The sequence below is a fragment of the Equus caballus genome, chromosome 2 (assembly GCF_041296265.1).
Source record: "Equus caballus isolate H_3958 breed thoroughbred chromosome 2, TB-T2T, whole genome shotgun sequence".
Taxonomy (NCBI): Eukaryota; Metazoa; Chordata; class Mammalia; order Perissodactyla; family Equidae; genus Equus; species Equus caballus.
The window spans coordinates 85476032-85498730 of NC_091685.1; the positions used below are offsets into that span (position 1 = coordinate 85476032).

General features: G+C 36.7%; 1 protein-coding gene across 1 annotated transcript in view; it reads left to right on the top strand.

The window, feature by feature from the left end:
* The window catches only part of DCHS2 (dachsous cadherin-related 2), a 248773-nt gene that overhangs the window by 147957 nt on the left and 78117 nt on the right, over positions 1-22699 (top strand). Inside the window, exons 4-10 of the mRNA XM_014737988.3 lie at positions 6185-6421; positions 7726-8742; positions 11525-11712; positions 13080-13179; positions 16852-17009; positions 18099-18942; positions 20974-21213. Coding sequence (XP_014593474.3) covers positions 6185-6421; positions 7726-8742; positions 11525-11712; positions 13080-13179; positions 16852-17009; positions 18099-18942; positions 20974-21213 — 2784 coding nt within the window. The remainder of the gene's footprint in view (positions 1-6184; positions 6422-7725; positions 8743-11524; positions 11713-13079; positions 13180-16851; positions 17010-18098; positions 18943-20973; positions 21214-22699) is intronic.

The window sequence follows — 22699 nt, forward strand, 5'->3', positions numbered from 1 at the left end:
CTCGCCTGCTGACCTGCCCTGCAATCACAGACTTGCCAGCCCCTACGGTTGCATAAGCGAATCTCTTAAAATAAACCTTGCTGTTTATATATGTACGTATATTATCGGTTTTGTTTCTCTGGCAAACACTGACTGACACAATGCTCATTCTTTAAAACAGTTTATCTGAGTAGAAAATTCTAGATAGGCAGCTGTTTTCTTTTAGAACTTTCACAATAGTATTTGATTAACTTCGGACATCTGTTGTTGCCATTGAGAACTCTGCTGTCAGTTTAGAAATTATTCCTTTATAGATTCTCAGTGTTTCTCCTCTTGTTGCCATACGGTTTTATCTCTGTCCCAAAATTTCCCTCATGTATCTAATTGACTTCTTATGTCTCCTATATGTGAGAATGCATTCTCTTCAGAAGTGCCACCGTCAGATGTACCATGCGAAGAGTGCCCGCTTGGGTGGTGAGCATCCCCTGCCCTGTGCCTCCTCCATGGTGACAGCAGCCACAGTGTGGTGATCTGAGCATCTGCTGGCCATGCCCATTGAAGGTTTGAACACCAGTTGTGAGTCACTTCCTGAGACACTTGCGTATCAGCTGCAAGGAGGATGCTCTGGAGCTTTGGGTACCATCCACGCAGTGCCACCCCAGAGCTCTGAGACCCGCTGCCGCTCATCCTCCGCTTCCTTTTGTAGAGGTGGTACCTCACCTCTTCCTTTTTGTTCCTGCAGCCCTAGAGGTCACTGCTTCCTGCAGTTATTACTTATCCTCCACTTCGTCCTCTTTAGCTTCCCCGTACCCATGTAATCAGTTCCCTTAATTAAATATCCTGTAAAATTCCTAGTGTGGTTTCTGTTTGCCTGATTGGTTCCTGACTGAAACAGGTACACTTAATATATTTAAAAAGCAGAAGCGGATGTTGAGTATATAAGTATGTGTATTTACTAATAAATGGCCTAGCGGCCCTGCTTTGGTCTTTCTGATTTGTGGGCTGTTTTATATCAGTGCAACAAAGCCCTGCACGTTCAAAGACTAGTGCATTTATCAGCTGTGTTGCTTGCCTTCAGGTAGTTATTCTTAGTTGTGTATATGCTTTCGTTTAATGGAAACTTTTTTGAAAAATTTTAAAAATCCTAAAATTTTGGGCTTCTATAAACAGTTAACACAAGAATTGAACACTTTCAGACGGGAACCAATTGTGTCTGAGGTTACTGAGGGATTATCCTCATCCTAATTAATAGATAAGGAAGGCAAAACCGTGACAGGGTTAAGTGGTTAGTCTGTGGGCATACACAGAAATCAGCTCAGTTCACGATGGTGTGGAAAACTTACCTGGAGCATGGCAGTTGAGGAACAGGCTTGTTGTTCATGCAGTGCTGACTATCCCATCATTACAGAGCAATTTGGAGTAGATTAGCATTTATATTATATATATATATTTATATATATTCACACACATACATACGTGTACATGTATGTGTAGGTGTGTATAAACGTGTATTTGAATATATATGTGTGTGTGCATATATATATGTATATATATATATAAAATATCTTGATACAGACAACCTAGAGTATTGGGCTTACTTCTAAGACTTCTATGAAATGAGACATGGAGGAGTAAGATAATGGGCATTTTCTTTTCAAAATCTAGTGAAAAACTGAGATTGGGAGGATTTACTTTGTATGGTCGGGCACTTATATAATGTCATTTGTTTTAAAAGGCTTGAAAACTTTTTTTTTTCTTAAGGCACTTACCTTTTGGAAATAGGATTCCTGACCCTCCCCCACATAAATTCGTTTCCCTGAGTGGCTCCTATATGCAGGGTTCTAAGCTAAGCCCTCTTTATAATAGTTAACATTTGTGTGGTGCTTTGCTGTTTACATATAACTTTAAGTGTGTCTCATGCTCACCTATGACTGAAAGTTCTTGTACCGATTTTGTCAGCATTACATTTAGTTATTGATCAGTTTGTATATGTTTCTTAAGGGTGAAGGTTCTTGACAGTTAAATTTATATAATATTCTATCTTTGGCAGTGTCTCCCTTTCTCTTCCCTTTTCCCTTCTTTCAAATTAGTTGAGAACCTGTAATATGACATGATAGACATTCATCAGTGAAATGTTGTTGAAATAACAACACTCTTAATTTTGTCACATGGAGTAACATCCTGCACAGTATCAAGGATAAAATAATGAAATAACATATAAGCTATGTTTTGTTGCTTGTTCCCTATTGTCAAATCATTGAGACACCAAACTTTATTATTAAATTATCTCAATTCAAAATACCAGTTTGGGGCTTTAGGGCTGGGGGTCATTAAATAAAATGATTCTCACCAGAGATAAAATGCTTTTCAATAGCAGTGAATATAGTACGGATATTTATTTTATTAGATTTCACAATTTACCATATGTTATTGTGGCACATTTTGCTGGCAATTTAAGTATTTGTAAATTATTTTTGTTTGTATCTGGGAATCACATGTCCAAGCAGTTTTATGTAGATAATTCTGCAGAGCATGTTTATTTCAACCTCAGGGATTCATTTAATTGAATACAGCCCTCCTGAATATACTCATTTGCTGGTTCTGAAATTTCCATTGATATACATCATTGAAGCTTTCTACATACTAAGAATCTTATTTTTAGAGAAGAGTTTCGTGCAGTTATTTTTAAAGACACACATTTTAATGTCCAGTTTAAATCCTCACTATAGTATGCATTTCCTTTATAGCTCTATTTCTCACAGTTCTGGAGGCCGCAAGTCCGAGGTCAGGGTGCTGGCCTATTTAGTTCCTGGTGGGAGCTCTTCCTGTTTCACAGAGGGCTGCCTTCTCGCTGTGCTCTCACGGGGTGGGGGGACAGCAAGCTCTCGGGTGTCTCCTCTAGAAGGACACCAACCCTATAGAGTTAGAGCTCCACCCTTATGACCTTGTTTAACCTTAATTAATTCTTTACTCCAAAGGCAGCCACACTAAGGATTAGGGGTTCAATGTGTGAATTTTATGGGAACACAATTCAGTCCATAGCACATATGCTCATTAAAACCATAGGAATGTAAGAAGTAGAAAGTGCATAATCTCAACCCACAGAGATGACCTCTCTCTATAATTGTTCAGATCCTTCCATGTTTCCAGTGTGCCCATTTCTCTCTATGTGTACAGAGTATACGTGTCAGCATTTACGATTCTACTTTACGTGTTCTCTAATCTAACATTCTCACTTAGCAGCACTTCATGAATTTTTCACAGTAGAGATATCCTTTCATTTTTAAAATGTTTATGCAATATACTAAATTTTTTTAACACAGTGGGTTGATATCATAGATTTACTTTTACAACTTGTTTTCATATAAAATGTAGCACATAAAATCTTTCTAAATAAAACGTGTACCCTCTTCATTCTTTTTGGATCCTCCATGGTATTCTATGGTATACCACAATTGATCAAACCATTCATTCTTTTCTTGATAGATATTAAAGTCATTTGCAGTATTGCAAAAGACATCCTGTCCATTTATTTCCTACTTATGTAAGCAGAGGGTAGAGTTTTAGGATGTTGAATATGAACAATTTATAGTTTGATAAATATTGTCAAAGTGCCTTTTGGATGGTGTACATAAATATCCCATGCTTTATTAGCCTTGGGTCTCATCACTTAAAAATTTTAGCAAACATTAGAGGTAAAAACGAGAAGTGCTTATTTTAATTTTATATGTCTGTTATTTTTAGTGAGTTTGAGCATTATCATATTTATTAACACTTTCTTCTTTATTATCTGAATTATCTGTCCTTACCAATTGCTAACCTAACTCTTGGTTTAGTTGTATTTTTCATCTTCATTGCAGAACTCTTCATTTATTATGGATACTAAATTGCTGTTTATACATTTTCAAAATGTTATCTTTTGATTTTATTTATAAATCATTGAGTAAATGAATGAATGATAAGAAAGATAAAAACTGTTAATTCAAGTACAATGTGTTGAATCTATAACAGGCGTATGGACACAGGTGACTATGGGATCACAGAAGAGTGCTAGGTAAAGCAAAGTAGAGGGTAGAAGAGAGCCACCTGCCCCGGGTGGGACCTGAGCTGTGCTTTAAAATATGACTAGAAATCATTAAGTCAAAGAAGGTGAGGAAGTTGCTCCAGAAAGAGGATGCGGCAATCCAGATGGAAAAGAGCAAGGTCTATTCTGGAAATTAGAAATGGTTCACTGTGCCAAGAGCAAAGGGTGCTGTATGTGAGTGATGAGATAAGGCGACAGAGATGGAAAAGGGCTAGTTTACGAATGGCTTGGTATATATTAAGATAAGGCATTCACCCTGAAAATTTGGGGAGGCATCGATTTGAACTTTAGGAAGACTATTCTAATACAAGTATGAAAAATGGTTTAGAAGGAGTCAATCTGGAGGCAGGAAGACCAGCTTGTGGTCTAGTTGGGCAGACGTTAATCTTTTCATTGTCGTAATCATCAAGAGTGGAAAATAAAACCTTTAAAACTTTCTCTGTTATTGGAATTGAATTAACTTTGGAAGAATATATACCCCGGGGAGCGGGGGTGATTGGGGTGGAGGAACTTTTCATTCCCTTCTATAGACAGACACTTCTGTATCATTTGATTTTTATTTTTTAATCAAACATAGATTTTAATGATAAATAATTTTTGAAGCTCATCAATAACAGATGGAAAAGATCTGACTTAGAAATATGTCTGATGACTATTGAGCGCTTTGGTGGACCGCCAAATCAATATGAACCCAAATTTTAATATGGCTGCTAAAAGCTGGTATAGTAACACTTGGTTAAATTAATACTTTATAAGTATTCTAGTAAGGAGTGCTTGTACTTTTCTTCATAATAGTCAGATTGTATCTGGAACTATGTATTCACTGATCAACTTGGAGCATGTTCAGGAGAAAGGAACCATGAGTGAAATGACTTAAAATCATATTAGATAAAGAACTCTTAAAGAAAATGGGGATCTTGTGCCTGGAGCAGGTCAGACAAAATATTTGACTTCACTTATTGGTGATGTATTATGCCAAAGAGAAATAAGACATATTTCACTAAATTTCTAATAGAACTAGGAACAAGGATTTGGGTAGTAAGCGGGCATATTTTGACTTCGAAAAGCAAAGAAATTGAATGATGTCACCTTTTTTATGCCTAGAAAACTGATAATTCTGATGTTTCTGCCAGCTTCTCATTAACTGGCAAACTGCAGTATTCCTTCATTTAACTAATACTTATGGCCAGTGGTATTGTGACAGATTCCATAAAGTTCAGCCATATTTACTTGTACGCAAATTGATTTAATGAGCTCGCATGTTTTTTCTTTCTCATTAAATAAAACTAACATGCTCATTTCTTAAGTGTTATGTTAGATCTGTTTTCATGTTTTCAAACAAGCACACTAAAGGGTAGTATTAATAATATTAAATAATTGGTTCTCTCAGCATTACTGGATCTCTCCTCGGCTTAACCATTAATACCTTCTCCTCTCATACTCACCAAGTATATATAGGCCTAACTTGTCACTCTTATCCCCAGAATTTGGACCATCACTTTGCAAATATGCTCAAGTTCTTTGACTGGAAAGTAGATGTGTTAGTCAGGCTTCTCCAGAGAAATGGAACCAACAGAAGATATACAGATATAGATATAGATATAGATATAGATATAGATATAGGTATAGATATAAAGAGATTTGTAATGAGGAATTAGCTCATGTAATTATGGAATCTAACGAGTCCCAAGATCTGCAGGTGAGTTGGTAAACTGGAGACCCCAGAGAGCCAATGGTGTGGTTCTAGTGAAAGCTGGCAGTCTTAAGACTCAGGAGAAGCCAAGGTTTCAGTTCAATTCTGATGGCAGGAAAAAACCAATGTCCCAGTTGGAAAGCATTCAGGCAGGAGCAATCTCCCTTTTGTTCTATTCAGGCCTTCAGCTGACTGGATGAGGTTTATCCTCACTCACTCTACCCGTTTAAATGTTAGCCTCATCTAAAAACACCCTCGTAAAAATGCACAGCATAATGTTTGACCAAATATTTGGGCACTCCATGGCCCAGTCAAGTTGATACTTAAAATTAACCATCACAGTAGAATTAACAGATCAGATGTTACTGTTGCTCATCAGTATTGATTGCATGTTATCTGTTTTTTAATTCTTTCTTTCCCCTACCCAGGAATTATTTACCTCACGTCGCCTCTTAGTCATTTGGAATCTACTGCGCTTTTGTTGATGGTCTGTGCTCGAGATGGTGGTGGGCTCACTTCGGTCATTAATGCTGATGTCACTATACACATTCTTCAGACCACTCTGGCACCCGCTGAATTTGAAAGGCCTAAGTATACTTTCTCAGTTTATGAAGATGTGCCCGAAGACAGTCCTGTGGGAACAGTGAAAGCGAAAGAGTCCTTGAGTAAGTGTTTACTTCTTACGCTAGATTGAAATCCATTATTGGAATATTTCCTTTATTTTCTTAGGCTGTACAATCTTGACTAAATCTTTCTTTTTCTCCATGCAAGAAAAATGGAGACTACACAATCTGTGCTTCGCTCTTTGTTCTTTCAACATTATTTCTATCCTACAATTTTTTTCTACTCACAAAAGTAATAGGTACTTTTAAAAGAGTTTAAAACAATACAGAATAATTGTAATGTAGAAAGCATACATCTCCTATAACCCACTCCCAAAAACACATATGTATACTTCTTAAATTTTTTTTTATGAAAATGTAGCCTACTATCTTTGTTGTTCTACAACCACCTTTTTCTTCACACTTTATATATTGTGGACAGTTTTCCAAGTAACTGGACATCATTCTGTCTAATTAAAAAAAAGGTTGCAGGGCTGGCCCAGTGGTGCAGTGATTAAGTGCGCACATTCCGCTTCAGCGGCCCTGGGTTCGCCGGTTCGGATCCCGGGTGTGGACATGGCACCACTTGGCAAAAGCCAGGCTGTGGTAGGCGTCCCACGTATAAAGTAGAGGAAGATGGACACGGATGTTAGCTCAGGGCCAGTCTTCCTCAACAAAAAGAGGAGGATTGGTGGCAGATGTTAGCTCAGGGCTAATCTTCCTCAAAATAAATAAATAAGTAAAGGTTGCAAAGTATTTCAACTTAGGTATAGAACATGTTTTATTTAAACTTTTACCTTTTGCTATCAATTTGAATTATTTACAATCGTTTTTTTCTAGTCCAAATGTGGTCAAGCAAATATCCTTTTATGACTTGTAGAGGTTTCTCTACAAGATAAACCCCTAGAAGTGAATTATTCGTCCAAAGGTCTGTCCTACTCCCAGTCCCATCTTTTTCCATCCTCTCTCCTTCCTTTAATTTTTGTAGGGGGTACTGTCATTTCACAGGTAGATACCATGGAGAAACATCAACTTAAACTTAACTTGGCTTCCTCAAATATATAAAACAGGCATCCAGATTATTATCTGAATATCTTTCCCTTTTACTTAATCCAAGAATGATGGAAGATAGTGAAACCTGTGGCTGGCTCACTGTCAATTGGACTTTGCCTTTGTCCACTAATTACAGCTTAAACCATGTGTCCACTTTCCAACAGGCTGTGGAGAGCTGAGGAATATAGAAGACATTGCATAGTACTTTCCATGAACATAGTATATATCAGTGCTTTCAGTTTTCAGTGTTTCCCGTAGGCACATTCTTTTGGCATACAGTGATTGCTTTTTCTTTTCTTTTTTTTTTTTTTCAGATTCCTCAGAGCCAATTTTTTATAGAATCTCTTCTGGTGATTTGGATGGAAAGTTCTCTATTCACCCATGGCTGGGCACCATTCGAACCCAGAAGCCTCTGGATCATGAAACGCAGCCTGTGGTAGTGCTCACAGTCCAGGCACAGCTCGGCAGTTCCCCAGCCTGCAGCAGCACAGAGGTCAACATAACTGTAATCGATGTCAACGACAACCATCCAGTGTTTCCCAAAACCTCTGATGAGGTTAAAATATCCCAAACCACTCTGCCTGGCACAGCCTTGTACCACGCCCGTGCAGAAGACAAGGACAGTGGGCAGAATGGATTCATCCAATATGCCATTGCAAGCCAGAATCCAAACGTCTTTGCCATTGACTCAGGGCTTGGTATGGTGTACCTCAATGAGAGTCTGGGAGGTGATGTGCCCTCGAAGTACATGCTAACTCTCACGGCCCAGGATCTCGGTGTTCCTCCTCGGGCATCCCTTTTAGTGCTTACAGTCGTGATTGAAAAACAAGAACGAAGCCCATCTTTGACTTTTGAAAATTTGGTCTATCGAGTGGAAGTTAGTGAATCTCTCTCGCTGATGACCCAAATACTGCAAATACAGGCCCACCCACTTGGCCCACAGCACGCAGCCTTGCAGCCTCTGTACTCACTGGAACCCAGCACAGACTCTGCTGTGTTTGGCGTCCATCCTTACACAGGTTGGATTTATTTGCGGCGACAGCTAGACTACGAATCCACACAAACATATAATTTTAGAGTGTTTGCCCGGATCCCTGAGGACAGATTGTTGCAAAATGTGAGCACTTCAGTAATTGCTCATGTCCTGGATGAGAATGACAATTCCCCTACCTTCTTGCATGATGTGTTGTTTTTGAAAGTCGAGGAGAGTCCTGTTCCCCAAGGGGTAATAGGCAAAATTACAGCAATTGACAGAGACTCGGGAAAGAATGGACAGCTGTCATATTTCCTTTTGTCTGATGGAAAATTCTTCAAGATGAATCCTAATACAGGTAGCATTTTGTAGCTTCCACTTATTCCTTTAGTGTTGGAATTGACAAAACTCAAATCTTTTAGTTATAATATTATTACAGACATATAGTTAAAATTAACAGTTTTTAGTAAATATCTTATTTGATTATAGTATTGTGATTTTAAAATGAAGTCAAATTGGATAGAATTTTACCTATAATGATTCATGCTTCTCTTGCCTCACACCCACATATGGGCACCGTATGGTTCTTATTCTGAATTAGAGGTCCAGTCAGAACTGGACTGAATAAATCCTTGTGTAAAGTCTAATTTTCCCCGCGACCATTATTTTTAGTTTGTAGATTTTTTTAAAAAATGTCAAATAATATTTTATAAAATATAAGTACCATCGATGTAAAACTGGAAAATAATCCATTAGTTAAGATTTCAAAATCACTCTATTGATTTATTTCCCCATTCTTATTTTGATAAGGGAACCATGGGGAAAGGGCAAATATTTACACTGAGTTTTTTTTTCAAGTCTTAATTATGAAGTTAAATATAAAAGAGTTATTATATTTTAAAATTTATATTGTAATAAAAGTAAAAAAGAACAAAGAGTGAAAAAAAGTTTGCAAGGACTTTATTTAATTCCGGCAACCACCTACGAATGAAATATGTTTCTACTGCAGCCGTGTAGCTGGGAACACTGAGACTCAGATAGCTCAAGTAACGTGCCCCAGGGCGTGGAGCTAGAAGGAAGTGAGAGGTCACACCGCTTTGTACAGTTCTGGAAGCACCATGTATGTCGTAGCCTTTGTAACTGATGCCCCTGCCCTCTAGTGAGACCAAATTTGAATTCCTTTCTGATTAACTTCGAGCTTTGATTCTCAAGTGCCTCTTGTGTGCATTAGGAAAAGGTGCCCCTTCCTCCAGCAGTTGGAGCCTTACACCAGGCCACATGACTCGCCAAGTCCACTGCAAGCTGGATTTCAGCTCCCATTCGCTCCAAGCTGGGACGCGCTCTGCAGGGCGCAAACTGCCTGCTTGCTCTTTACTTCTATATGCCAGATCATTTTCTAGGTTTTCTATTTCACGCGGCAATTTATGTTTTTTGAAGTAAATTAAAATATGAGGTTGGTCTCCCCATGATCTTCTCTCTGCTACAATTAGTCCAGCGTCCAGATTCAGAAGACCAGTGGCCATTCCTAGAATTATTGTATGGCTTTAAGCAAGTACCTTAACCTCAGAGCTCAGTATCCTTACCACGAAGAGAGGAGAGAGTTCCTGACGTGTTCCCTGTCCTCCACTCTGAGGGGTAAAGAGTCAAAGTGGAGCAGGGGCCTGGAGGACCGCGTACTTGTAAACCTTCCCACTCACCAGGAACGCGTACAGTACGGCAATGCAGGGCTGGAGGGCACCCTTCAGAGCACGGCAGGCGTGCCCGTCCTCTACTGCCTGGTGCTCCGAGCAGACTTCATAGAGACTGGGACTCGAGCTCCCATGGCAGCCTGCGATGGCATCTGCCATCCCAGCCCGAGGCCGAGCCTCACAGTCTTTTTCACCACTGACTCCCAAACAGTTGCTACCTGTCAATCAGAGTTGGTTCATCAAATAGAAGTCTGTTTGCCATTCAGGAGTTAGGGTTTTCAGAGGAGCAGTAGAGTTTGGAACATTAAAAATGCAGTCGTGATGTGTGGGATATTTGTTAAAATCACACTTAGAGTAAACACTCTGTAAATGTAGTTTATAGAATAAACAAATATAATAAACACTGCATTTAACTCAGCAACTTACCCAAACATGAATTTTCTTTTTGTTCCTGAATTCACTGTTTGTTTTGTTTTATACACTGTCATTTCTTTTGGATGAAAAGGGCAAAAAATCTTAGAAATAGCAATGTTGGGTGGTAGCTGTTTCATGTTTCCTTTCTCAGAAATAAATATTTTCATAAACAGTGAGGAAATTAAGGCCTGGTGGAACTCCACAGCAGGGGCTGGGCTAGCGGAGAGAGCCCTGGCCTCTGAAGTCAGAGGCAGCTAACATTTTTGTGCCTGAGTCCCCATGGCTGAAGGTGAGGGAAGTTGCCCATAAGACAGTTCTGAGCAAGATTGTGTGAAACAAGGCTTGTAAAGCTTTAAGAATTATTTGGGAAGTCACTGTCCATCACTACACATATATTTTGTGAGGCAGCAATAAATATAACTGTGTATATATAAAGGACAAACCATTGCCTAAGGAATGCTTTTGATTTTTAGGAAGATGTTTTGCCATCATTTTAAAGTATTGATAACAGCTGCCACATTTGTAATAATTTACAGCCTACAGCTTTTAAATTTATGATGGTATTTATTTCCGATAGCCCTAAGGAGTCGGTTCAGAGAGGTACTTCCATGTCTGAGGTGGAGAAACTGGGACCCAAACCCAGAACTTGTGAGGTCAGAGCTGAGGTGCTTTCCACTTTCCCATATAGCAGCAGGAAGAGGGACGTGCTGCAATTTTGTCTTCTCAATTATTACTAAATTCCCACAGCGTATTTTATCATTTGTTTTTATTAATTCATTTTTTGGTTCAAGTGATTGATGGTAGATCGTTTGAAATACAAAGAATGCCAAATTTAAAGTGGCGTTTTCAGAAGAAACTTCGGAAAATTCTTTCAACAGTAGAGCCAAGCTACTAATGCACATGGGCGGGGGAGTCGTGCTTTGATGCAGAGCTTTATATCTGATTTTCCTTCCTGCGAATTAGTTTTGCATGTAGTTCATAAGGCCAAAATTCCGGTACACATCGTCAGCCTCTTTTGTTCTACTCTGTGTTCCGCAGGTGAATTTATCACTTGGGTGGCACTGGATCACGAGCTTCAGGCGCACCATGAGGCGACTGTCCTGGTGACGGACCATGGCTCCCCACCGCGAAACGCCACCATGGTGGTTTATGTCTCCGTCACCGACATCAATGATAACAGACCATATTTCCCACAGTGCCTCCCTGGAAAGGAATTACACATCAAGGTCTGTGGCGTGAAGCAGCCTTGCAGTGACTTTGCAGTATTCTTAGCCATTTGTTTTGAGCACCATCTTGTGGTAAAAAGTGTGAATTTATCAAATCAGTCTTGGTACGGCAATGCATACATTTCTAGAAGATCTAGAAATTGTGCTCATGTCAAGAAAACCCCACAAATTTTTAAAAAAGAAAATGGTTATATGTGCCATTTGGGATCACACATCCAATTGTTTGCTGATAATGCAGTTCTGGCCATTGTGTACAAACATCATAGTTCCCCATTATCAGGAATGCTCAGGTGTGAGTTTATTTTCCAGTAATTTGCAGGGATCTCTTTGTGCAGGGCTCCTTATGGGCAATTGACACACATCTCTAAGATGGTTAGTTAGAGACAAGAGAACCATCTGTACCTCTAAAGCGGAGAGACGTGCATCCAGAGATGATGACATTTGACCCGTTTGGGCACATGCAGAAACTTCTAATTACATTTATATTATCTCATCTTTTTTGTTTCCATGATTTTGTATGTTTTATAATGTACATAATAAATTAGCATATTAGTTCACATACATAATTAATAAATATATCTTGGAGCTACTCAAACTTTTTAAAAAATGAGTGGGTTATATGAATAAAAAGTTTGGAAGCTATTACTCCAAAACAATTGAATTGGACATTCAAATTGTGCTCAGATATGCATATTGAACAATTCAAAAAAGGTATTGAGAAAGTTAATAACTTTAAACTCAATTTCCAAAGCCGTATTTAAAGAAAACTCTACCAAAACATAGCATTATGATATCATCCTTATGATTTTAATTATCTCATTAAAATATCCTGTGGCTTTAATTATATCATGAAAATATTCCATAGCTTAATTGGGAGGTAGCAGTCTAACATGAAGTTCAACACCACATGTACATTTCAATATTCCAGGAAAATTCCTATTAATTAGTGATGTATATTTCCTCTATGAGGTATGTTTCCTGAAATAAAGATTTGTGTTTGTCTTTAGCGTATTTTAGACCTTTAACAAAATGTCCTGAAAGATGATGAATGAGAAGATGTTAGTATTCTTAAAATACATCCAAAATCTAAGATTGTTTAGTCAACTTGATTTCCCTTTTTTCCCTTGAAATTAGTTCAAATGCTGCAGATGATGTGTTCAAATTGAGTAAAAGACTTAAATTTGTAATGTGGATTCTTTTCATTGATTTACACCCTTATGACTTTTATATGGTAGACATTTGAATTATATGTGGATTTTAAAATAATTTAAAAAATGATTAGTAGTAATGTGTTCTTTCATTTAGACTCACTAATATTTGTTTGTAAAATTTTACTAATTTGTAACCCATTTTTTTTTAAATAACAGGTTCTGGAAGGTCAACCAGTAAATATGTTGGTTACAACTGTGTTTGCAAAGGATCTTGATGAGGGGAACAATGCAGAAGTTATATACTCAGTATCTTCAGGTAAAAGTCACTATCTATAAAGGATTAAGAGCTTTTAGAATTTTCTCTTTTGTCTACCAACTATCTCCTTCTGGGAAAATCGTTAACCTTGGAAAAAACACCAAATCACAAACAAATACATTTGCTATTGTCTAGAGTCACCTTCATTTAAAAAAAAGAATTTAAAAGTTTAATGTAAAATCATACTAGTTTTTCTGTGTCCTAAATAGAAACCAACCAACCGTCTACCTTAAATGAATAATTTTTAACAATCTGAAATGCAAATCAACTTCTATTGAAAGGAAAGTGGTAGTTAGTGGATAGAAATTGGTATTAAGTATAAAGAAATATGATTATGAATACCAAGGCTCAGTGAATCTAGAGTAAATCACACCTAGAAAATGTTACATATGTACATACGTGTGTGTGTACGTGGGAACTTTATATAGAGACAGACTTATGTTTATGTTTTCCTTTGAGAGCGCACAGACTTCAGCTTTGTTCCGGTGATTAACTTTAATTGGCATTCTGTCTTATACTATTTTTAAAGGCATTTGTTGCTTTGCCATGTCTGACACAAACATAGGAAATTAAGAGACAGCATTGCCTTTCCCTGTGGATAATCTAATTGTCTACGTGGAGAACCCAAAAGACACTACAGGCAAAGCATCGGAATTAATAAGATGAAAAATTTCTGAGAACAATGCAAAAATCACTAGCATTTTAAAAAGTAAGCAGGTTTCAAAGATATTCACCATAATAAAGAAAACCATAGCATCTAGGGGCAGATTTACTGTGAAGCTAATGAAGTTTAAGTTTCAGGGCCCTTCACTTGCAGGGTCTCCTCTGGGATGGAAGTAGGGGGCAGTGGACAATTTCTATTTGTAATATTGTCCTATTTTTCTCAAAGAGGGCCCCTCAATTATAGAAGTTTCAAATCCCACTAAATCAGGATCATCCTGATTTGGAGCATAGGGAGGAAAATTTCAATAAAAGATGTTCCTTTCTGTAGGAAATTACAAAAAGTGAAAGACTTAAAAGAAGAATGAAGTGAAAAGGCATATCATGTTCATGCTTGGGAAGGTTTAATATCTTAAAGATGACATGGTGGCTCGTCCAGGGACAATGAGCCTGCTGCAGACACACACACACACACACTAATATATTAAGCAATAATCCTGCTGTAATACCATTACTTAGAAAGAAACAATACCTACTATATTTTATTCCTGAGTATATAGACGAGAAAGTTAAACCCCCACTTTAGAAAAGTGGCTGTCTACAGGGAAGAAGGAGGAGAATAAGATTTGGAGATGTACACAGGTCTTCTGCTAAACTTATCTTCTGTCATTTCTTTAAAAATTTTGAAGAAATATTGGGAATTGACCAATCTGGAAATGTTTACATGGATGTTCATCATACATTTCCGAAGGATTGACATACTGATTTTGTTAAAATTGGCTTCTAAAATGATACTTGGAGCATAGCGATATAAAAAATGTGGTAATAAATATGTTATTCACATCTTTGCTTTTACTTCAATTTCAAAATAGAGGCAACTATAAAATATAAGATAAAATAACAAGACAAAAATCAGTATAATAGGAACAAAAATATGTATCACATGCAAGAAATTTTTCTGCAGCATTTCTATGAGAATGAAGTAAATGGATCAAAGCATAGAAATCACAACTAATAAATATTACACAATTTTCTGCTGTACACTCTGACTTTCTTAAGGGGGAGAGTTCTCTCTTTTTTGTCTTTATATCCCCTATAACTGGTAAAGTATCTGTTCCGTGATAATGTCTCATCAACAGTTAAAACAATGAAAGAGTGTCACTAGCTAGGGTGTGTCTGGGTTTTCTGGATTGTTTGAAGTGTTTAGATTTTATTAAAGATAGAGATCTTTTATTTAGCAAAACCCTATGGTAATCAATTTGAATTGAAAGTATCAATATGAACTTATGACATATTTTAGTGTGTGCATGTGTGTATTCGCTGTCCGCTGAAAAAAGCCTACAGACACTGACTGACCCGGAAGCAATGAGCACCCCTCATGTTCAGAACATGACCTCCCAATACCACGTTCCACCAAAAGAGCCAGGAGTCCTTGGAGAAATGTCTGATTCCAGTTCTGAGAGAGGAAATCTACAAGATGAGTCTGTACGGTTTTGTCATACCTGATACAAGGATGCTACTTAAGTCTACTAGGATCATATCAGAAAGACTCAGGAACCAGCCCTAAGAGGATCCCAATGTTCAAAGATGGGACAATTTTGAGCATCAATAAAGATAATAATGGCAATAAGTTGAAGCCCTTCTAATATGTTTAAATTCATGCTTAATGATTCTTAAAATGGAAACTAAACAAACTTGTAATGATCATAGTTGGAACACTGAAGGATGTTAGTGAACCAATCCATTATTTTGAAGAGTTAAATAAGTAATCCTGACTTACCTATAATGAACTATTCCACTGGGTTACCAGTAGGTAGATGAAAGGAAGTTTCTCTTTGTTAATATGTTCCAGCATATAAATGGTAAAGCGATTATAGACTCAGAATATTATACTTTGCAACACTTAATGAATCTTTAGTGGTCTAGGCTGTGCATCAGTGGGGGCCAACATCACAAAAAAGAGACAAACAGGTGCTTCTGAAGGGAAACACAAAATAACATTTATGAAGTAGTCTTGCCCCCAAAATTGAACCCAAATCTGATTAGTTCTCTAGATCCACCTCCCAATTTAAGGAAAACAGAGAGGGCAAAAGAACATATTAAGCTACACATTGGAGATGAGCAACAGCCAAGACTAGACCATGGGAAACTTCAGGATACATGACCCAGTTTCTTCAGCAAATGAATTGCAAGAACAAAGTAAAGAGATGAATGGCAGGAATGCACAGATTAAAGAGATGTGCAAAGATGGGCTTTATGTTGAATGTAATTTGAGCTAACTAAAAAAAAAAATAAGATATTTGTGAGACAATTGGAAATTCAAAAACTGACTAGATATTTGATGATATTAAGTAATCATTACTATATTTTATTTTATTTTTTTGGTGAGGATGATTGGCCATGAGCTAACATCTGTGCCAGTCTTCCTCTATCTTGTATGTGGGTCACCACCATAGCATGGCTTTTGAAAGGTGTAGGTCTATTCCTGGGATCCAAACCTGTGAACTCAGGCTGCCGAGGCAGCATGTCCCAAACTTAACCACTATGCCACTGGGCTGGCCCCAGGAATCATTAATTTTTTAAAATATAAGATGGTACTGTGATCATATTAAAAATATTCCTTATCTTTTAGAGATGCTTGTTGAAATATATACAGAAGAAATGAGACGATTTCTGAGATTTGGTCAAAGAAAGATGGTGAAGGGAACTATATGAATGGGGAATGAAGATTAGCTGTGAGTTGATCATCATTGAAGCTAGATGATAGGCACATGAGACTTCATTCTATCGTTCTGTCTACTTTTTTATGTTTGAAAATTTCCATAATAAAAAAATTTTTAAATCTGTTAAGTTTCTTTCCTACATTTTTAGTATTATTTTTATGTTCATACACTCACAGTGCTTAAGGCAAATAAATCTTCCAAAAGGTCACAGATCTATTCAGATTAATTAATTCTCTGTTTTCTGCAGTGTCAATTAACATTAATTTCTTAATTGTGTGTGTGTGTATAGAAGATGGTTCTGATCACTTCAAGATTGATGCCAACAGTGGTGAGATAAGAACCACCACGAGACTTTCGTATGATTCTCGACCTTCCTACAGGGTGATTGTAATCGCCAGTGACCAGGGAGTGCCTCCTCTTCAAGGGCAGGCAGTTCTTAATATTCAGGTAATGATTCGTCATCACCATAAAATGTGGAAGGATGTTCTGAAGGTTTCGTTTGATTTTTATACAAAGAGTGAAGCTATATTAAATGCATGAATTCTATTTTTAGAGAGCGTTGCAAATATATGTGTGCCTTTTTATTATCACTCGAGAAATTATTCCAATCAAATAACTTTTCATTTGAACTTTGTACGGTTCCTGACAAGATGTTACCCTTTCTCATTATATGGGCATTTATGTTGCTTTGTTTATGAAGAACACAAAGTGTCTTTTCTTTTACTTTTTCCTAATATTAAGGACCTGGTCAATTTTCAGGAGAAACTTGTATGTAAACAAATGGCCAATAATAAATCACATAGTTTCCTGTAATTATTTTTAAAACTGGAAAAGTCACTTGAGATCTGTCTTTTAAGGCTTTATTTTAATCGTAATGAACAAACAAGTTGTGGGAAGTCTTCATAGCAGGAAAAAATTATGCCAACCAGTCAAAAATAAGATGACTGCACAGAGCTAGATTTCTTTGTTCATGCACATGATAATCAGTAATATTAATATCAGTATGCATAATAACCAAGAATATATATCCCCAAGAGTTCTGTTTCCAAATTATGTACTTTACTGATTGAGGATATGTGGGCTAGGAGAAAATTCTATATCGTAATACCTCAAGTCTCTGGTTTCAGATAAACAAAGACACATGATACAAAAATGTACACAGATGTTGTCATTATGGATATATTGGTCTCTAGGATTTAGAGTAATTGAGAGAACTAGCTATCCCACATTCTTACTGAAGAATCACAAAGCTGCAGTTGAGTTTAACTACAGCATGGCCTTACCAACTATCGTTTCACACATTACAACAAATGGAGAAGCGGAAAATTCTGTATGTTATCTCCTAGATATATGCAATTTTCAATCCTCAGAGATACACTGGAATTATACAATATAAAAACACATTTTCTCACCAATTAATGTATGTATATCACACAAATGGAAGGAATTACCTTCCAAAATAATATCATAACATCTATTGATTCAACTGTTGAAAAAATATCCCAAATTAGCAGCTGCTTTTTATTCTTATTTCAGGTAATACCACTATCCAAAGGGAGAGCCATCATTTCTCAGAACGTTAGACATTTAGTTATACCAGAAAACTTGAAGCCTGCAAAAATAATGAGCTTGAAAAAGTCACCTGATCACGTTCAACAACATCATAATGGAAAGTTACATTTTAGTATCGCTGCAGAGGACAAGGATGGCCACTTTGAAATTGACAGCTCTACAGGGGACTTGTTCCTTTCTATGGAACTTGATTATGAAATGACATCTCATTATCTTTTCAGAGTGGTTGCTAAAGACCATAGCAAAATTCCTCCCGTGAACAGCACAGTCTTCCTTAGTATTGATGTGGAAGATCAAAATGACCATTCTCCTTCTTTCCAGGATGAGTTCATTGTGATAAGCATTGAAGAGAATGTCCCCATAGGGACTCTGGTGCATGTTTTCCATGCCAAAGATGGCGATGGCAGTTTTTTGAACAGTCGAATACAATACTTCATTGAATCCCACTGCTCTGGAATTAATCCATTTCTCATCCATCCCTCATCTGGCACATTAGTCACTGCATCCCCCCTTGACAGAGAGAGAGTTCCAATTGTTGTCCTTACAGTAAGTGCATCTGATCAGGCTGTGAATGTGACAGACCGGCGATTGAGAACCCTGATGGCAAAGGTAGTGATTTTGGATGTAAATGACCACAGCCCCACTTTTATGTCCTTCCCCATCACCCATATCAAAGAAGATGCCAGGGTGGGCTCCTTGGTGCACCACATAACTGCTCAAGATCCAGATGAAGGGAGGAATGGAAGAGTAACATACAGCATCCTCTCAGGAAACGAAAACTTGGCCTTTATGCTGGATGAGTCATCAGGTATCGTATATGTCGTTGTCAGTTAAAGCCTGTGATCACCTGCTTACATTTATCTTTTTCATTTTCCTCTATTAAAATGATAGTTCTCAAGATGCATATGCTTTAAAGAAATTTGACTTGATTTATTGTTTAACTTATATAAATGATAAGCACAGAGGCTATATTCAGAAAACCAACTATAATTGGCCTCTTTGTTAATATTGATTATGCTTTGTAGCTAGCTTATACTTCATGGGATGAATATACAGAAGCCAACTTATGTGCCCCGATTGTGGGTCCTCACAGGATAAGAGATAGTACCAAAAGTGAATCAAGGTAAAACAAAAACAACATTATTCAAAGACCTTAGTGTGGAAACTTATCTTTAAGATCATACAAACATACAATTATAAAGAGTTGGAAATAATATATCTTTAAATAGTTGGATTGATTTGGACATTAAGATCCTTACTTCTCACATCAACTGTAACATTTTATTTTTTGCAGAGCATTTATTCACTGTCAGATACTCTGCAGAAATGTCATTCACTGTCACTTCAGTTGTCTTGCTGTCACCATGTTGCCAGATAACATCTACTAAAAGTTTTGACACTGTTTGATGGACAATTATATGTACAAAGTGTCATTCTTGTGAAATTGGGAATGAAAGTCCCTAAACCTGATCTTCAGAAGATTGAAGAGATGGACTACCATCTCATTCTTTAAAAAATAAAGTCATTTCTGCATGAGCCTTAGAAAAAAACTCATATGTATACAATTTGGCCCAACTGTTAACAAAAGCATTATTTGGAATGGAATTGAATGTGTAAGATTTGGAAGTCATGATTATAGTCTGGCTGTATGCTGTTGGAAAATTTCATCAAAATATTTATTAAATCCTGAACATATGGTTCCATTCCGAGGCATGCATGAACACCAACTAAAAGCCCAACTGACAGAGAGATAGTCCAGACTCAGTTGCTGATTTCATTTAGAGCTGGGGTCTCCAAGGACCTGTTTCAACAAAATTTAAAATGTTTTCCAAAATGGGTAAGGAAGGTCTAGTTCAGGTTGTTAAAGGGAATGGATAAAATTAGAATCGTGTCTCAGTAATATGGGTATTATGAATCTGGAACAATTGCAGTGGCTGTTTCAGTTGAGATATTTTTCGGAGACATAAAATGATCATTGCTGAATGCATCCCTATGAGATGGGCTCTTTTTCCTCTCACAAGGCACATCTTTCCTATAAAGAAGACATCATGAGTTTTTCAGTGGCTTTTAGCTGGGAAATGTAAATGATCAGTAATTATTGAAAAACATTTTATAAAATCTGAATCCTAAACCTCTAATTATTTGAAGAAAAATTCTTATAGGATGAGCATGTATTAGAGAAGCAAACAGCAATCCTAAAAGAAAAAATGTGATGATTGGAATCACGTAACAGCTATATGTGCACGAGTCTCTGTAACATTTCGCCTTGATGAGTTATATGCTTAACTGGCCCTGGGATGGAGATATGTTTTATTCATGAAGTTTATTGTCTGAGTTATAAAGTCTTTACTATTTTTTTTAATAAAAAAAGATAGTTAACTGAGAGTAGTAGAAAGAGATTATAACTCTTTAACAAAAATTTAAATATTTTGAAGAATGTAGCCGTACTCATCTTTTTGTAACATGGTCACTTTTATTTAAACATGAAGTGTCATTTCACATAAAGATGTATTCTGTTAGAACCTAGATAATTTTTTTAATGAAGGTAGATGTTAGATAAATAATTTTGATGTAATCTTCTCAGTAGATAATGGTATATGATAGATTATTTCTGAATTCTCGTTCATCCTCACAATTTAAATTAGGATGATTTTTCTGACTAAAAATGTTATCTTTTCCTTCTAGATGATATATAAGTTTAAAGTTGGTTTAATAAGATTTATTCTTTAACAAAGAAAGATTCTGAATCTTCATTAGGTTAGATAAGTTAGACATAGAGTGAGCGTGACTTCTTTAAAGAATATTTATTACATATCGCTTTCCCCCTCTTTCTAAACAGGCTTACTAACTACAACTTGTCCTTTGGATTATGAAATAAAAACTCAGCACGTTCTGACCCTTCTGGCACTGGATGATGGCGTACCGGCACTTTCCTCATCCCAGACTTTGACAATCACTGTTCTTGATGTTAACGATGAGACGCCAGTATTTAAACAGCACCTGTATGAAGCTTCAGTTAAAGAAAACCAAAATCCAGGGGAGTTTGTCACAAGGGTTGAGGCTCTGGACAGAGACTCAGGTAATTTACACATATGGAAACTAGGTAATAAATGCTAAAAACGAAAATTGACAAATTTAAACTACTTTTGGCCCAGAAAAATGAAAATCATTACTAGTTATCTCAAATTTATAATTCTTCTTTAATTAGCAGACACATAGAAATACATACACATGTAAATATAATTTGTGCTTTTATATTGCTTTTGCTTTGTTAATCTTTATTATTTATAGCAGAATGATACACACCTAGTTAACATACAATTTATTGATTTCATCATGATAATAAACTGATGTGTAGACAAGGTATCATTTTTTTCAGAACGTAATAGTTAGATAGATTGAGTACAAGAAGGTAGATGGTTCCTTATTTCCTCCCTATATAGGAAGGAATGATGTAAGAGACAGGATGCTGACATCAGACTGCCTGGGTTTAATCCTAGAACTACCACTTACTTAAGCTGCGTAACCTTGAACAAGTGACTAGTCCTCTCTGTTTGCTTTTCTGTAAAATGGGGATAATAACAGAGCCAAGTTTGTAGCTCTATTATGAGTATGCATGAGTTATTACCTGTAAAGAGCTGAGAGCAGTGTCTGGCACAATAAATGGTCAATAAATGTTAACTTCCATCATTACTGTTGTTACTATTATTATTAATATCAACCACTCTGTCCAGACAACTGAGTTTGAAGTAAACAGTTACTGTAACTGGGAATTTGTAAATTTCTTAGAATTGCTTTTCAATCTCGCTATGACTTTTTTGGCATTTTAGGTTCAGTAACTTTAATAATATTTTGTTTTTATTTTAAACAAAATAATTATAAAAGTTACAGTGAAGTATTTGCCATTAACAGCATATGCTGAATTATCTCATTTGAGTTGATATGAATAGTTTAATAAGCCAGTTTTTTAATTTACGTTTTATTTAGCAAGTGGCTTAACATAATGAGTATTATATTTTGTTCTTTCTTGCAGGAATTGTAATAGATGTGTCTATGGAAATAACAGTATTAACAATAGCATTTTCCTTCTGAATTGTTAATCAAGTGGTAAAAGACATATGTTTTGAGCTTTTAAACTAAATTATTTACCATTTAGATGCTTTGCCCTTTTGGAAAACCTCATCTTTTAATGAAATGAATTTTACATGAGTTTGTATGTGATGCTACAAAAACTTAAGGACTCACCTAATTTTCTCTCTTTTGACCAGAGTGGGGCAGTGTGATCAAAGTTTTGCTTCCTATGCTCAAAGACACATGGTTGGTGCCTGCTAACAATTCCTTGTCCCAACTGGTGCTTAAAGAATTTATTTAGCACATTTCTGGCACTATGGCTTTCAGAGTGATAGAAACAATGGAGAATACACATAAGCTTTGTGTTTCCCAATAATTCCAGTTCAGTGAAGTTCTCTGAGAGCGTTCTCTGGTGTAAATTGAGCAACACAGGGCTCTGGGCAACACAGAAACCACTTCCCTAGTACACAGATATACGCTGAATCTGTCACTGA